Below are 18,394 nucleotides of genomic sequence, written 5' to 3'. Positions count from 1 at the left end.
ATGATGCACTGATATAGATATTACATAACAAAACACCCTATACATGCTGCACTCATACTTATATACTGTTATAATGTACCTATATACTATATAATGTACTGATGAATCCATGATTATAGACAATATCATATTGTATAAGAGAAAAATATTAGTAGCCATGTTGTGGAGAAGTTGTGTTATTGCAGAAGAAAGGCAACTTAACCCACTTGAACATGGCCTCGCTGTGTTGTGGCTAACAGGGAATGTACAGGTTACAGAATTCAACAGCTGAGCGTCAGGAGTGCATTCTTCCCTTTATTGTACATGACAAGGCATCCACAGCAGGTCCAACTTCTCTCCCCAGCAGGGAGAACCTGGCAGACTAACAGATCATTAAAATAAGATGAATACTCTATTTAATGTACAGTAGGATATCTTCTTCTTCTTTCGGCTGCTCCCTTTAGGGGTCACCACAGCATATCGCTGTTGTTAAACCAGCCATTAGGGGTGTACGTTGTGTATTCTGGTGCCGGTCCCAAGCCTGGATAAATGGTGAGGGTTGCGTCAGGAAGGGCATCCGGCGTAAAACTTGTGCCAAAACTATCATGCGGATCACAAATATGATTGCCATACCGGATCGGTCGAGGCCCGGGTTAACAACGACCGCCTCCGGTGCTTTTGACCAGCAGGGTGCCGGTGGAAATTGGACTACTGTAGGTCAAAGACCATCAAAGAGGAGAGGAGGAAGGCAGATTAGAAGGCAGCGAGAGAGAAGGAAAGGCAGGAGGGTGGAGGTTAGAGTAGGGACTCTGAACATAGGGACAATGACTGGTAAAGGCAGAGAGCTTGCAAGCATGATGGAGAGAAGGAAGGTAGATATTCTGTGTGTCCAGGAGACCAGATGGAAAGGAAGCAAGGCCAGGAACATTGGAGGTGGATTCAAAATGTTCTATCATGGTGTAGAGAGGAAGAGAAATGGAATAGGGATAATCGTAAAGGAACAGCTTGTGAAAAGTGCTCTGGATGTAAAGAGAGTGTCAGACAGGATCATGAGCCTGAAGTTGGAGGTTGTAATTTTGAATGTGGTCAGTTCATATGCACCACAGAATGGTTGTCAGTTAGAGGCGAAAGAGGAATTTTGGAGTAAGATGGATGAAGTGGTAGATGGTGTCCCTAGAGAGGAGAGATTAGTGATTGGTGCAGACTCCAATGGACATGTTGGTGAAGGGAACAGAGGGGATGAAGAGGTGCTGGGTATGTATGGTGTGAAAGACAGAAATGCGGAAGGTCAGAGGAGAATGGGCAGACTGGATCGAGATGATACAAAGGCAACAAGAACTCAAATAACCAACCAAAATCTCTGAGGAATGTTTCCAACACCTTGTTGAAAGTATGGCACAAAGAATTAAGGCAGTTCTGAAGGCAAAAGGGAGTCCAACATTTTACTAGCAAGTACCTAATATAAAGTAATAATAATATAAGTACCTAATAAAGTGGCTGTTGAGTGTATGTGTGTGTATATATATATATATATATATATATATATATATATATATATATATATATATATATATATATATAGTTTATTTATACATATTTTGATATAACATTTCAAATACTGAAACTTCATAATTCAGTGATGTTTACATTCATGTAATATGACTATATTTATAAATCTATTTTATTATGCTGGAACAACAGAAAATACTCTTCAAAACGAGATAAAACTTGTATTTAAAATGACTGTGCACTGACAGCAGTGATATCTTTCCTGTGCATGGATGGTGATGCTTTAGTAGTCAGTTGTAGCTTCTACTACAGTCAGAACAGCTCATTGAAACAGACCTGGTCACATGCTATAGGATGAAGGAGTAAACTATGACCATAAAACCTTGAACAAATCTTTTCTCATGTATTTTGAAAGCGATATGCAGCAAAGTTGTGCTGCTCGGCAACAGATATTTTAGCAACCGCATCTTAGAAACGCCCAGGACGAAAGGAGGGAAGGTATGAATCACCACATCAGAACGGCTCCAGGACTGGGGTACTACGCCACACTCCATTTGCTTTTGCTCAACTGGCCCAAAAAAAGAGAAATGATGAAAAACAGTGCAAACAGATCTGCCACAAATTTACAGGCAAGTTGAGACACTTCAAATGCCAGCATGTCCATTAACTGTGCCACTGTTACAGTGGATTCTCATATGTCTGCTTTCACAATAGGAAACATGCATTCTGGCAATGTAAACAGCTCATAATATGAACAAATGTCACACATCAGGTGACTTTTAAGCGTGCTGTTTATCCAAGAGAGAAATAAAACCACTCTGACTAGAATTAGTCCAGTTTTTCCACAGCAAAAAGATGGAGCAACTCTTTCTAGAGTGATTATGATCACTAAAAAAAACAGGCAGAATAATAGAAACGCTGGCAACGTCAGCCAAACAGAGCCATGAGTTCCAGACAAACAGCCAAGCAATAAAATTTACTGAACAAAAAGGACTTTCACAAGGCAAGTCATCACAAGAGTCACCCAGAAAAAGGTCTTTCTAAGTAGGGAAATCTTGATCTTGTGGGCACAATATGTATGTATGTATATATATATATATATATATATATATATATATATATAAAACATTTCAATGGCCAATAAATTCCCTATCTTGATACAAACTGGGAGGTCCTTATCTTGGGTAGTCAGTATCCTAACTAAAGTGTTGAATAAAGGGGATCCTGGGAGGTCCAGGACCTCCTAATTAACCTCTTAGACCCCCTGAATGACTCAAAACCAAAATTCCAGGGGTCCCATAAATAAAATTATTATGAAGTTCTGCTCTCATTTAGAGCAAAATAGATGGTCAAATCCAGATTCAGTGAAGCTGATTGTTTATCTGCTTCCTCCGCAATCAGCTTCTGTCTCTGGTGGTCATAACTAACTACAGCTGCAGCTCTGCTCTGCCTCAGGGTGGTGCTGTAGCAGACCGGTTCATCCAGTTGGTCCTTCATAGTCTAGAAAACACAACTGTGCCCAGATTCCTCTGATACACTTTCCAATGAGCTGCAGCAGATCTGAATAGCTGAAAACTCACCCATTTCTCAAGAGTTTGGAGTGAAGAGTGACTATTCGTCATTCCTCACACTGAAGACAGAAGAGGAGACGAGGAAGATGTCAGTTACTGTGAGGAAGAGTGCAGAACCGCACTAGAACAGAGACTCTACAGAAGAGGAGACGAGGAAGATCTCAGTTACTGTGAGGAAGAGCGCAGAACCGCACTAGAACAGAGACTCTACAGAAGAGGAGACGAGGAAGATGTCAGTTACTGTGAGGAAGAGTGCAGAACCGCACTAGAACAGAGACTCTACAGAAGAGGAGACGAGGAAGATCTCAGTTACTGTGAGGAAGAGCGCAGAACCACACTAGAACAGAGACGTTACAGAAGAGGAGACGAGGAAGATCTCAGTTACTGTGAGGAAGAGCGCAGAACCGCAGTAGAACAGAGATGTTACAGAAGAGGAGACGAAGAAGATCTCAGTTAATGTGAGGAAGAACTCAGAACCGCAGTAGAACAGAGATGTTACAGAAGAGGAGACGAAGAAGATCTCAGTTAATGTGAGGAAGAACTCAGAACTGCACCAGTGCAGAACGGTTAAGCAGCTTAAATGATTCCCATTTCCTGCTAGGCTGTTGCTAGTTTATATGGTGGGTTCTCTGGTGTTGCTATGTGGTTGCTGTGATGTTGCTAAGTGGTTGCTAGTTGGTTGCTATGGTTGGTTGCAAAGGAATTTCTAATAAGTTAACTTAGCCTTTAAGCACTGGCCAGTAGAATGGGACACTCTAGAGCAGCTGACCATATCCAATGCCAAGCGTGGGCTAGAGCAGTTTGAAGCCCCCCAGCAAACATTTTGTCACTATTCTTAGTCCAGCAGCGACACTGAGGTGTTTAAAAACTCCAGCAATACTGCTGTCTGATCCACTCACACCAGCACAACACACGCTAACACACCACCACCATGTCAATGTCACTGCAGTGCTGAGAATGACCCACCACCCAAATAGTACCTGCTCTGTGAGGGTCCATGGGGGTCCTGACCACTGAAGAACAGGGTAACAAAGTATCAGAGAAACAGATGGACTACAGTCTGTAACTGTAGAACTACAGAGTGAAACTATATGGTCAGTGGAGCTAAAAATGGACAGTAAGTGAAGAAACAAGGTTACTAATGAAGTTCTCAAAGAGTCCATACTGCATACTTCATTTCTACTCTCCTCAGCAACTTAATTCAGCAGATCTTCGACGACTCACTGCAACCTTTGGCAAGATATGCATCATTTCAAACACTAAGCCAACACTGGCTTCAGGGTGCAGCTCAGATTCTTCAAGCGCTTTGACTCAGCCCACTCACTTGCCCACTCACTTCCTGAGCTGCGAAGCTGTGGAGCTCAGCAGGCCAGTGCTAACTCTGCACTGAGCCTCTTCAAAGACACTGATACTCAGTCAACGCATCCAAAATTTTCCCTGATAGCACTTCTAATGAGTGAATTTAGCCGTCAGTGTAGCTCCTTACTGATACAGCTTGAATAATTTCCATAGAAAAGCACTGACATGAGACACTGCTCATGGTCCTAAGTTCTCCATGTTCAAAGCTAACCATGGGCTAGAGGGGTATAAAGCCCCCCAGAACTGGGCTGTGGAGCAGTAGAACTGTGTTCTCTGGAGTGATGCAGCTCCATCCAATAACTTTGGGATGACTTGGAGTGACCCAGAACTGACCACCTGACATCAGTACCTGACCTCACTAATGCTCAATCAAACCCTCACAGCAATGTTCAACATCTACAGCTGTTACTGCAGCACAGACTCACTATAAACACCTTAATTTCAGAAGAAACTCTGGAGTCCTTAAGGTGTTTTTGCACAGAGTAACAGAACCTTTGGCGCCAGATAACTGGAACTGCTTTTTCCATTGGCCATCAGTCCAGGACCGAAGGGTCCAGCTTTATGTCTTTTGGTAACTGCTCAAAATTGGTACCAACAAGACTGAACAGTACTCCAGGGTGGTCTCTTCCCAGTGTAGAAAATTCTTTACTCTTCCCGGTGAAGATAAAGTCACAAACACTATTACATCACTATTACTTCACTGAGAGCTCCAGAGTGTAAATAGAGCGGCACGTTGATGTGTCGTTTTATATGTTTACAATTATGGCTTCATAATCGGGCCATAAGCTTGAAGCCAATGCTAGCGTTGCTTCCATTTATGTGTGTGTTTTAATTATAATTTCATACTCGACAGAGGAACATTTAGGCTGTGTTCAGACTGCAGGCGAATCAAATTTCTTAAATCAGATCTTTTGAGATCTTTTGTCCACTCTGTTATTTGTGAGTGACCAGATCAGATTTGTGTGTCCAGACAGCACTGTCTATCTGCATGGGTTGCTGGTGTTAATGATGCAGGCGTCAGTAGCCATGTAGCTACGCCGGTGATGCAGATTTGAAACGCGGATGCAGGAGCGATGGAGGATGCAGGAGCGATGGAGTCTCCCCTCCAAACTCCTCAGATCTCTTTCCATCATCATGAATCTTTGGAGCTCTTCCTGATTCCCAGTGCTTCATCACTCTGGATTTGACATCGTCTTTATTGAGTGACACAAAAGACACTTTGAAATCTGATTTGGAGTCACATTTTAAACCACCTCCAAATGTGGTTTGGATCCAACTGTCCAGACCACCAAAATTCAATCTGGAGACAATCCGGATATGCCAAAAATTGGACTTCATATGGACTTTTGCTCTACATGCTACTAAAATTAAATCTGGATATAACCTGGATGTTATACCTGGATTTCATTGGATTTTTGTCCAGACTATCATAAATCAGTCTGTATACAATCTGAATATACCAAAATCAGATTTGGGCTGGCAGTCTGAACAAAGCCATGAACTTTTTTCTGATCCTTCACAAGAATAAATGTAATTTAGACATTTTTCAGAATGTAAGTTAAACTAACCATAAAGCAAGGTAGTTTAAAATTCGCCAAACTAGACACTTTAGAGTGGCAGAAAACAGCGAAAAGACAATTTCATTATTAGTCTCTCAAGCAGGTGGACAACGAACTAAAACTACACATAAAACTGTTCCTCCTCTTTATAAATGTGTAATGGAAGAAGAAGCCTTACTGCTCATTTTATCAACTGGTATACAGGCTGTAATCCATCAGCTGAAGCATCGTCAGCCATCCTCTAACACAGAGGTCTGGATTTTTAATTGCTGCTAGCAAACTAGTTAATGAGCAGTTAACGTAACTGATTGGCCTCCTAGAGTCACTGGAAACTGGATTTAAAGCCTGATACACTCGCACCAGCAACACAAACACCACCATGTCGCTACTTCTTAGATGTTCTCAGTGAGCGAGTTCTACAGGGCTGAATCAGAATTAGACCAAAGCCTGAGGCCAACCTGATCCACATGAATAAGAGTGTGGCATAAAAGAGAGAAGGAAAAATATATTGATTTTCTTTCCCAAAGCTACGTACACATTGATTGAGCGTCTACAGCCTGGAGGCACCGGGCTCACAGGATTGATTTCTATAAATTATACATAATGAGATTGTTCTGAGAGCCCCTGTGGTTCATGTGAGCACAGCCTCTATGTGGGGCCTTAGCAAGGAATTTATATTTGATTTGAATCTTTTAAATTCTAGCAAGTTTAAAAAACAGTTTAAAAAAGAGATGGTGCTTCAAGGGTTCTGTAGTAAAGAAAAAAAATAATAGAACCAAGAACACTCTTACATATACATATACATACACACACACACACACACACACACACACACACACACACACACACACATATATATATATATATATATATATATATATATATATATATATATATATATACACACACATCAGATATGCCATTATTTGACACATAAATGCTGACAGAAATTTGATATATTTAAAAATTTGTATCATTTCTAATAAAACAAATTGTTAGTCTGGAGTGTCTCTGAGCTGAAAGTGCAGTAATTTTGATGGTAATTCATTCTGTTGGTTATTATGAGTAAAAATAAACAATAAGCAGAAGGTGGACATGGTTTTTATTGATCTTCTGTCCTCTTGGATTCAGGCTGAGTGCTAAAACTCTGATACACAGCAAGACAGGCACTTTTAATACTCTAAATCAATGTAAACTGAAAGACAGAGCTAAATATTACTCATTTTCTAATCATATTTGTCATATTTAGCATTATTTATCTGTCAAAATGTGTTTTAGGACTTGTTTGCATGATTTTGAGGGAAAAAGGAAAAATGCAGTTTTATCACCTTTTCCGCCCAAGAAAAAAATAGAAACTAAAATGAATTTTAAATGGATCAACTGAAAACTGTTTCACATTTAAAAAGGTATTATTGAAGGATTTGAAGATCACACAATCTTTTATGACCACAACTTTACTCTTGCATTACTACACATTACCAAGTCATGGTCATGACTTAATTATCTTATTCCCACAACTTAGTCATAGCCATGGCATAATTATCTTATTCTTACAACTTACTCAGTCATGGCAATGACTTAATTATCTTATTCTTACAACTTACTCAGTCATGGCAATGACTTAATTATCTTACTCCCACAACTTACTTAGTTATGGTTATGACTTCATTATTTTGTGCCCACAACTTACTAATTCATGGCCATGGCTTAATTATCGTGTTTCCACACCTTACTGAGTAATTGCCTTTGCTTAATTATCTTGTTCCCACAGCTTACTCAGTCATGGCTACGACTTAATTATTTTGTGCCCACAACTTACTCAGGCATGGCCATGGCTTAATTATCTTGTTCCCACAACTTACTCAGTAATGGAAGTGAAGATTTTTATCTATTATCCTTTTTTGGGGTAATACAATACAACAGAAACACACTGGGTTCCCTAAACCTTTCACTTCTTTGAAGGATTGTTTGTTTGGCTTTTTGTTGGACTGTAAAAAACATCACATAAGGTAAAGGTTGCAAGGTTTCTTTTTCCCTAAAAACACAAATCACAGTCAAAAAACCTTATTTTTAATAATAACTTGCCAGCTCTCTGGGGGCAAGACAATTCATCTTTCATGGACACACCGGTCTCCAAACAACACAGTCCGCTGCTTGAAGTCCATTCAGTGTGGAGAGTAAGTGCTACTATAAGCACTTTCACTTTAATTTCACATTCATTTCCCTGAAAACTAAACATATGCCCTAAATAGATGAAACAGAATGAGGTCATGTCAAAAACATGCACTTACTCCAGCCTTGTGATGCGAGTATGAGTCCCTGCACATCTGTAATAATCCTAATGATGCATGTTCACTCAAGCAGGCCTGATCCACTCCATCTAACAATGTTTTCTGTCTGGTTAACAGAGAAGTGATTCAGTGATATTCACACTACCCATCTGCTGCTCCTCTACAGCCAGGTCAAAGAGCATGGTGATGGGCGAGGTGTCCCGCGGCTCGGGTCCGTCTCCTTCGCCGGGCCTCCAAGAGGGGGTGCTGAAGGCTGGCTGGCTGAAGAAACAGAGGAGCATCATGAAGAACTGGCAGCTGCGCTGGTTTGTGCTGCGCTCTGATTACCTCAACGTCTATAAGGACGAGGAAGAAACCAAGCCTCAGGTGCAGTAGAATCCAACACAGGAGCTTCAGGGTTTATCACACATTGAAAAATCTCTTTTCTCAGAGCTTTCTAAGAGGAATTAGAAAAATAAAAGGAAAATATGTCTTTACAGTGGTGGTGATAGGAACCAGGCGTCGCCGTGACTACAACACAGATATAGACATTTTATTTACCAGCCAGAACCACCAGAGAACCTATACGAATCTTCTCAGTTTATATGGAATGTTGATGGAAAATAGTGAAAAATCTGGAATAATAAGTTTTTGTTGGGGACTATTTTGCCTCATAGCACCCTGCATGTATTCCTCCACCATGAATGGATTAAAAATATGTTTTAAGATCAAAACTTTCTTAAAACTTTGATAAAACAGTGTCTCAGATATCAGGCAGCGTATGCATAACTGTGTTCAAGTATGAATTACAGGTGACTCTTCCTATCCTGTATTCACAGTACTTGGTAAATGTGTTCATAAGACATTTTATGGCCTACATAACACCTTATAATGCCAGTCATAAGCCTGTATAATTAGATATAGTCATGCAAAACTTTATAAAGTAAAAGAATATGATGAAAATGTTATCAGGTAAATATGATTGCTGTATTTTCTGGGCAGCATCCAGAACAACTGCTACCAACTGCAGCACTCTGTGACGCACAGCTGAGCCTTATTTGTAATAGTCATTAAAAAAAAAAACACTTTTATATGTAGTTTAAATTTAATAGAGCCATTTTTGTTTAGTTAGCTAGAAGCTGTTGCCAAAGACTTTTAAGAGAACTTTGGATGGCAAAGAAAAAAATTAAAGCATTACAGATCAAATTGAGCCTCACCTCTCACTCAAAGCCCTGAGAGCCAAACTAAGGCTCTTATTTTGGACACATTCTGAGAAGAACCAGTTAAATGGAACAGACCGTGATGCTGAGAAGAGCTGAAGGTAAATGAGGATGTTCAGCTACAAGAGGGATTGAGACAGTCAGAGGAATCATGAACCAGCCATTCAGAAGCCAAAGACCTAAACAGAAGACAGAACATTCTGGAGAAATGCTGTCCATACGGTCACCAGGAGTCAGAAATGACTTGACGGCACTTAACAATAATAATAATAATAATAATGATAATAATAATAATAATAGCTGGTAACATAACAGAAATTTTAATACCATGTGGTACCTGACTTTATGAAGTCATATACGCTTGCTGTATAGAGTGTTGTGGGATGGCAGTGAGGTGATGGAGGGTGAATTGGGTGATTGTGCACATTGGAGTTGAGGTGGCTCGAACCATCAATATACTGATGGCAACAACGGGAAAAACACCTCAACAAATGGGAAACTAAAATGCGGAGAAAAGGCAAACAAAGGGGACGCTGAAAGCTGCGTGCTCAAACAAAGGCTGAGATAGAAAAGTGAAATAAAAAGATAATCAGAAAACAAAGACACTTCCTCTGTGATGAGAGGAAGATCAGCTTTATGTTTCACCTGTTTGCTCTTTGCAGATCAATCACCTTTTGTTTGGCTTGGAGCTGTTTCTTGCTCAGGCCTTCTTTTTCACTTTTAAGTAGTTTTGAGGCAATTTCTCTCTTGTTTTTCCAGCCCTGCTTTCTTTTCTTTTTGTCTAAATACCCACCTGGGCTAACTACCATACTGGTCACCCCTCTACAAAAGTGTGACAAAGGGCTGCTGTTTGCCCCAGCCTTAAGTGTAAAAGTCCACAGGTGTGCCAGGTTGGGCCTAATCAGCCTGAGGGCTTCCCTGAACTTGTGACACCTCGCCACTGTTGCCCTCTGCTGGCAGCCAGCGGCGCAGGCTGGGCCCTTACAAACAGAACACTTTTGGGTGCTATATAGAACTCTCCATATGTCTGAAGAACCATCTGATCATGCAAAATGTTCTTTGAGTGTTCATGGTCCTATATAGAACCACTTTCTTTACTAAAGAACCCTTGAAGAACCACCTTTTTTAAGAGTGTACTTACAAGACATTACACAAGCATATGCCCAGTATTATAAGGTGCCACATAACAGCTTATGCATTTATTTATAATGCATTATGGATACAGGATCCATAGAAAGTCTTACCCAGTTACCTTGTTTACATTCATGTAATTACACAACTTTTTGAATTTACCTTTAAGCTGTTGCTAAAGCTGCTGAAGCTCATTATGTGATGTGACAGCCATTATTCTCTGCAGACTCCTGGAGAACCGTACCAGCTGCAAGACATCTAGCACACAATAGAAGTACATGGACAGAAAGATTGTTCGCCATTTTTACCAAGCTGTAGACAATAATTTGAACAGGATGCTGACAATTTTCTGCCAGTCAATCAATATCATAGATTTATATTAAGCTCTTGGTTCGAAGTGTGATGGACAGCTTCACTTGTCAGCCCATCAATACTCGTCACAATTGATCCGTCTCTGTGCTTCGCTCTCCAGGGCGTCTGAAAATGTCAGCCTGGCCCGCTTCTCCTGCCTTTAATCAATGGAGATTCAAAGCAGCGGCAAACTGTGTACTCAAATCACACAGCGAATCACATGCTGGGATGAAAGGATGCGGAGGAGACCGGATTGTACTGAGAAGAAAGATGTGCAGATATTTTATTCACTCCATGATGATGGGAGTCATTAATAGCTCAGAGAGCAACAAAACCAAACCAAGCGGTTGATCACATTTGCAAATCAAATGAAATTATTCTAATTAAACATAATAATCCACTTGCATTGATGCTATAAATTGCCAATCGCATTAATAGGAACTGATCATTTATTGCCTTAGCCCAGAGTTCATTCACCAGCAACCACCAGTGAATGAAACTGTAATGTGCTGTGCTCAGTGATGTTAACCTGCTCTGTCCGTCACAGTGATGAATGGCTTGACGTCTTCTGGCTGCAGTGCTGCTGCTAAATCCAATAGTTTGTTGTCATGGTGAATAATCTGGCCATTTCTTTCGTGGTTCAGCTTCCTGGAGGAGGCGTTCAAGTCAAATAAGCCAGTAGCACTTTCTCATACAGAGTCTTAAAGGGGAATTCCACAATTTTTTTCCAAAGTTTTTGCATACATAAATGGTAAAGATGTGAAGTGGTTTGAGTGGTGATGATAGGAACCAGACGTCCACCTCTAAAAGCTCCCTCACAGAAAGTTCCTACATGAAATGGTTATGAATTCACTGCCTGATGACTGAGACGCTGCTTTATGATAGTTTAGAGAACTTAAACTCCATTCATGGTGGAGGGATACATGCAGGGCGCTGTGCGGCAAAATAGTCCCCAAAGAAAACGTATTATTCCAGATTTTCCACTATTTTCCATCATCAACATTCCATATAAACTGAGAAGACTCATGTAGGTTCACTGGTGATTCTGGATGGTAAATAAAATGTCGATATCTGTGTTGTAGTCATGGCGACCCCTGGTTCCTATCACCATCACTGTAAAGACATCTGAGTAATTTCACACAAAACCCCTCTGAATCACTCTGAAAAACATCTCACAATAGTTTTAACTTTTAAATTTCAAGCTCAGGCCAAATTTCAGCTTCAGTGGGCATTGTTTAATGTGCAGTCTGTGGGGGCAATGTCTGATTAATTGCTTAAATGAGCTCAGTGGCTTTGTGCCATGTCCCATGTCACTCACAGTGAGTGAGTGTAAGTGAGTGTAAAGTGACTTCTCAAAGTCACAAGCAAACCACATAATCACAGCCACTGCTCCTACACAAGACAACTCACATAATGCAATCCAATAACTTCAACAAATGTATGGGGAAGATCAGTGGTTTGTTAAGTTTGAGCTTCCTTTTATCCACCGCAGGGATGCATTCCACTCAAGGGCAGTCAAGTGAATGAGATCACAGCCAACCCAGAGGAGCCTGGCCGACACCTGTTTGAGATTGTCCCAGGTAAGTGATAATGATCACTATCCCAAAAGCAGCAGAACCTGGATGTACTATGAGGAGTGGCTGTGAGCTGTAGGAGGTGAAGGAGCTTGGGCTGGAGCTCTGGGGCCGTATTAGAGAAACTTCTTCTCTTTTGGGGGCTGGAGGTCAGGGAACCAGCCTTGTGACGGGAAGATCGCCGGTTCGATCCGTTGAGCAGACAGTATGTGACTGAGGTGCCCTTGAGCAAGACACCTAACCCCCTCCAACTGCTCCCTGGGTGCTGTGGATAGAGCTGCCCACCACTCTGGGCAAGTGTGCTCACTGCCCCCTAGTGTGTGTGTGTTCACTTTTGTGCATGTGGTTTTTCACTGCACGGATGGGTTAAATTGCAGAGGTGAAATAATAAGGGTCTCTTAATCTTAGTTCTAAATTAAGATCTAACAGGTCAAAATAAGATTTTTCACTAATTCATATTACAGAAGAAATCTTAATTTTTTTATCTTCTTATCTCCACTTTGGAAATCTTAACCTGCTCGATCGAAGTCAGCAACCAACTGTCAGATCTGTTGCCTAGCAACCAACCATACACATGGTTGAAACGTAAACACGTAAACCAAGTAATCAAGTTAGTTAACCAGACAGCTACAGTTACTGATGTGAAAAAGGTAAAACTGAACTAAAGTTTGATAAACTGTAGGTTTCAGTCTCCATCCGTATATAATGAGCTTCAAAACTTTCCTCAAGGAGGCCTAGAATTATTTGTTGTCAGTGAGAAACCTAATCCCAGTCTGAGTTCCCCTACTCTAGTGGGTTCTCTCGATTTCATCCCTGTTTACTGTAACTCACTGCTGCAGAGCTATGTGTGCTTTATTTACTGCCAGCAAACACGGCACAGCAGTGTGACAGGCATCAGCTCTGAAAAGCCGATGGGTAAGTTTCCGAGGCAGCAGCAAGTTGGTCTTCACTGTGACCGAAGGCCTTATAGCAGATCCCACAGAGCCGAACTAAGACTCAGATTGCAGCCGTGCTCTGTAACAACACCTGTCACTTAGGTAAACATACAACAACCTGCACACGCCCCCAAACCCCCCACTGTTCACAGCATATTTCATTCACTCTGAGCTTATAAGACGGCACCTTACAAAGTTTCCTTCTTCTTTTCTACTCTAAACAGATTAAGTGTGATGTTTTTCATTCCTCAGCACGTACAAGAGCTGTTTGGGTCAGCAATGGCTTTAAAGCTGAAAGCAGCGCGGCTCAAACATTAAAACAAAAACTGGAAGAAACAGACCCACCTAATTCATACATAACATTAGTGGGAAATTAATATATAATTTTATAATAATAGTAAAAGAAAAACAATCGAAATAAGTGCTTGTTTGATTAAAAAATTGTAGTTAACAAATAAAAAGAAATATAAACAATTAAACATTCAAATATGAAGAAATTGTAACAAAATAAACATAAAATACAACAGGAAACAGACTGCTGAGCTATCTGATGAATGTGAATTGGTAAAGATTTCCAGATTTCGGTGTGCCACTTCACCGTCACCTGTGCTTAATCCTGAGATCCTGAGAACATTTAATAAGCATACAATAATATTAAAACAAAATATGGATCACATTCTGTCAGGCAGTCAGAGATGTGTGCAGAGACAAAGCGACTAACCTTTACTAGCAGCTAGTTAGTTCAGCTCTTCAGGTCGCCCCCTTTATTTCAAAGGTTAGTAAATCCACTGTGGTCTGAGGTCATATTGTTGGTTTGTCCATCTCTTCTTAAACTTTCTTCTAAAGGCTTTTCATAGAACACGATCCACATATGTTTCATATCTAAACGCTCCCACTTTCCAAACCCACTGCAGCAGCTTCAGCAGCTGTAAACTCTCTGACGCCGTTTCACACGACTCTCCGATGTGGACTGAATGAAGAATGAAGGGTTTCCCGGCATGACGGTCAGTCCTTAGTGATTTCCTGAGTGTCCGTTGGTCAGTTTCACAGAAAATATAGACAGACACACAAATCCACCAGCTCCACACGGTGAGAGGCAGATGACGTCTATCTCAGCCCCGCTTCATAGGCTCATAACTCCGGATGTGAGTCTCGTACGATCTCGAGATGAGATGGAATGGAAAGGGCGGCTCTACGGATTCAAGAAGGGTTTGAGCTGGATTTCTGAGCTGGATCATCACAAAGACACAGATACAGATATAGAAACAGAGAACCTGACACGCAGGCATGTTTGAGGACCCCAGAGCTCATGATATTGTGGCAAGAACTAGATTTTAATAGCCAGAAATTAGAATAACGTTACTGGTAGAAATACAAAATAACTGCTCTAGTTTTTTATCTGCATTCATTTCAGTAAATTGACTGTATGTAGAAGAATAGCTACCCACCCTTAATGTAATGTAACGTGCAGAACTACTGTCTACTAGTTGGTTCATCTGGATGGAATCATTCTAAACAGCCAATTACATGACAGGGAGTTTGTGGTGGCAGCCAGGATGGCCACCCCTCTGGCTTCAGTAGATTTATTGTCAGTTTTTCCATTTGCCACCCATCTATGCATTACACCAAAGTAATATCATACATCCAGGCAGTTTTTTGTCTTAGCCGTGTGATACCAATAAACACAGAACATATATAAATTGTATTGCCTCAGTATGTTAGGGATTTTTACCTGACAGGGGAATTTCTAATGGAAAACTCATGTAAGCTCCTTGAAATCAATGATGTACTAATGTGCCTGGGAAGGAACGTGTGTTAATGTATCAGTCCCAGTGCTACAGAGCTTTCCTCTCATTTCACACACTGAGAAGCTTTCAGGAGCCACGTAAATTTAATCCAGATCTATCAGTATTGAACTAACAGCATGCAGTCACAAACACACCTCCAGAAACGCAGGTCTAGCCCAATGAGCAAACCAGGGGCAACCAAAGAGGAATTCAGTCAGGACAAGTCTACAGGAAGGGAATTCCACAGATGCTTAAAATTATTTTGCATATTTCACTGGTTGAGATGCAACATCATTCAGACTTCTTTACAGTGGTGGTGATAAGAACCAGGCATCACCATGACAATAACACAGATATAGACATTTTATTGACGATACAGAACCACCAGAGAACCTACACAAGTTTATATGGAATGTTGATGATGGAAAATAGTGGAAAATCTGGAATAATAAGTTTTCTTTGGGGACTCTTTTGCCGCACAGCGCCCTGCATTTAACCCTCTTAATACTGCTTAATTTTCACCAATTACTTAGCAATTATTGGCCTGATAAGGCTTAATTAAAGTGCCACAAGCGCATATATTAATTATTTATTTATGTATTTATTTATGTAATAGATTTTGTTTATTTTATCTGCAAACATTACAGAACTATGTACATTGTCAGGGCCTGCTCTAAGTATGGGCAGGAAAGAGATTTATAATAATAATAATAATAATAATAATAATAACATATTTTACAAAAACTGTCAGATTTACAAATGAAACAAAAAGTAGTGGTGCGGGCCCAGCCTTTATTTGCGAAATAACGGTAAAAATATATGAGCTCAAGTTTTTATATAAGCAACATAAACATCTCTGCTACAAACAAACACTTGAACTTTGTTTCCAGCTTCTACTGTTCAGGACAAGTCCACCCTAAATGAGGGAAGCGCAATGTTCCAGTTTAGCCCATGGGTGGGTTCACTGTAACAGACAGAGGGTCAGTTTAACACCTGCTAGAAACTGATCAGTCAGTGTAAACAGAGTTTACATATATATTTACGTATTATATTTCCATACGCCATTATATATTATCATCTATCAGACAGACAGATCAGCTGATACACAGATTATATATGAACACTGATTGTCTGTAAGCCAAACAGCGACAGATTTATTTTAGTCCAATTAATAAAAACATCAGTAAACTATGCACATTGCTGCTGAATAACTACAGATTAATCAGCTGATAAAATAAATTCCATTAATGAACTTATTTAAAACCAATACACTGATAAAGCAGAAGATCCCTGATTTCAGACGTTTCTCTGTTTCAGTTTAAAATCTGTGTAAACTGGAACTGGAAGACTGAATGTGCTTCATTAGTCTTTGTGTACTGAAGGTGTCTGAGCTGTAACACTGTGTAAGGACTGACCCCACAGTGCAGAGGCTGGACTGAAGCCCAGCTGTGAGCTGGTCAGCTGCTTCTAAACGGTGCTGCACTGTAGGAAACAAGACAGTGATCACAGTAATATGAGGCTGGATTTTGTGATTTACAGCAACCGAAAAAAACTTGTTGAAATAAGTGACCGGCGTGCCCTGAAAACACTCTTTGGCTCAGATCTCTTTAAAACGCTGACCGATCTCTCTGAATTTTGGTGGGAGGCCGCTGCCTGGAAATGTGGTGATGTGGCCAGAATCTCACGTTGACCGACACTCTGTAACAGCATAAAACGTCTGCGCTAAATTGTGCCCCACGCTTCTCTAGATATCAAGAAAACTCAAATAAAACTTAGTCAACATTATTAATTCTAAAAGAAATGGCGCAGAGAAGCAATGACATCTAAAACGCTATTAATATATTACATCTTGGACCATTTTGTTTTGCCATCAGTTTCTCCCCCTATTGTGGCTCAAGTCATGCGTCTGTTTACTTGTACAAAACCAGAAACTGGCTTTGTTCATTACTGAGGCGTGAGTGACGAGCACTGCAGAGGGCGGTGATCTCTATAGATTTACAAAACGCTGCTGGCTGGCTGGAATTTCATGCATCTGTGTTTGTTGGAGGCTTAAGCCTTACGGAGCATGACTGTGACCCTGAGGCTCGCTGCCTGAGCATCTGCTTAACCCACACTGTATACCAGCCTCTTCTCAGTGGCCTCTACCAATAAGAGGAAATACCTTTAAGAAGGAAAGACACTAGCAGCTCAGGAGTAGCCCTGGACCAACTGAGCCACGGGTCTGTCTGTTTATTTGTTTGATTACTTGTTTGTCCAAGGTTGGGGGTTTGTTAGGACAGAGGGAAGGCCAGAGGAGATGGTCTCCTCAGTCAGTCAGTCCACGGTGAGAACGGAGTGAAACTGATGTTTTGGAGGATGAATGGATTGCAAACCGGCTTTTTGATGGAATAATGAGACATAAATAAGGATTAATGAAGCAAATGAGGACTCGTTCTTCAGGCTTTGTGCAGCAATGTTGTGGTTGAGCTCCTTGGCTGGCGTGACAGGCAGCGATGGCGCGGTTGAGCTTCTCATCTGCAGTGTTCGGTGCCTGTACTGGGTTTGGGTCCAAGGGCTGCCCGTTGGACTGAGTGGCCTGGAACTGCTGTAGGACTCTGCCAGCGTGACATGGGGCAGGGCTGCTGTAAGAGAAGGAGGCGCAAACCACCAAAAGGTACAGTCAGACCTCTTAATGAGATCTTCAGGATATACAGTGGCCAGTTTAACAAAGTTACACGACAATCTATTGATGTAATTATTGCATATCTGCAAAATATGTTCATGAATTAGCAGAAAAGCAGGGAGAACAACTTAAGATGAGGTTTTGTAGTTTCTCATCTTCCCATAGCAAAGTCATCTGAATTTTCATAGCAGCTGGGCGGAAGTTCATTGTACTAATTTACAGTTAAATATTAGGTCTCATCCCTGTGAGCCCAGTTCTTTTTCTTCTTCTGTTGTTTAATGGGAGTCGACAGCCTGCCTCAACTTTCAAAGATCAAGTCCAAAGCATCCAAAAAAGCTCCTTCACACTGCAGACAGACCAAATCATGGTTCAGTTTGATCCAGGGTGAGACCACCTTTATTGTTCAGACCCAATTTTAGTCAGGACCAAAGCCGTGCCATTTGGTTCGGACCTAACTAAAAAGTCAGAAGGTCCATACCAAACAAGA

The 18,394-nt window shown here is 40.9% G+C and overlaps 1 protein-coding gene across 1 annotated transcript in view; it reads left to right on the top strand.

Moving 5' to 3' along the window:
- si:dkey-191m6.4 (rho GTPase-activating protein 22) overlaps positions 1 to 18,394 on the top strand; it is a 35,060-nt gene that overhangs the window by 2,875 nt on the left and 13,791 nt on the right. Inside the window, exons 2-3 of the mRNA XM_017714321.2 lie at positions 8,435 to 8,634; positions 12,442 to 12,529. Of these exons, the coding sequence (XP_017569810.2) occupies positions 8,435 to 8,634; positions 12,442 to 12,529 (288 nt within the window). The remainder of the gene's footprint in view (positions 1 to 8,434; positions 8,635 to 12,441; positions 12,530 to 18,394) is intronic.

This window comes from Pygocentrus nattereri, chromosome 13, assembly GCF_015220715.1.
Source record: "Pygocentrus nattereri isolate fPygNat1 chromosome 13, fPygNat1.pri, whole genome shotgun sequence".
Taxonomy (NCBI): Eukaryota; Metazoa; Chordata; class Actinopteri; order Characiformes; family Serrasalmidae; genus Pygocentrus; species Pygocentrus nattereri.
Note: the sequence above shows the minus strand (reverse complement) of the source record. Positions and strands in the feature narration are given on the sequence as shown.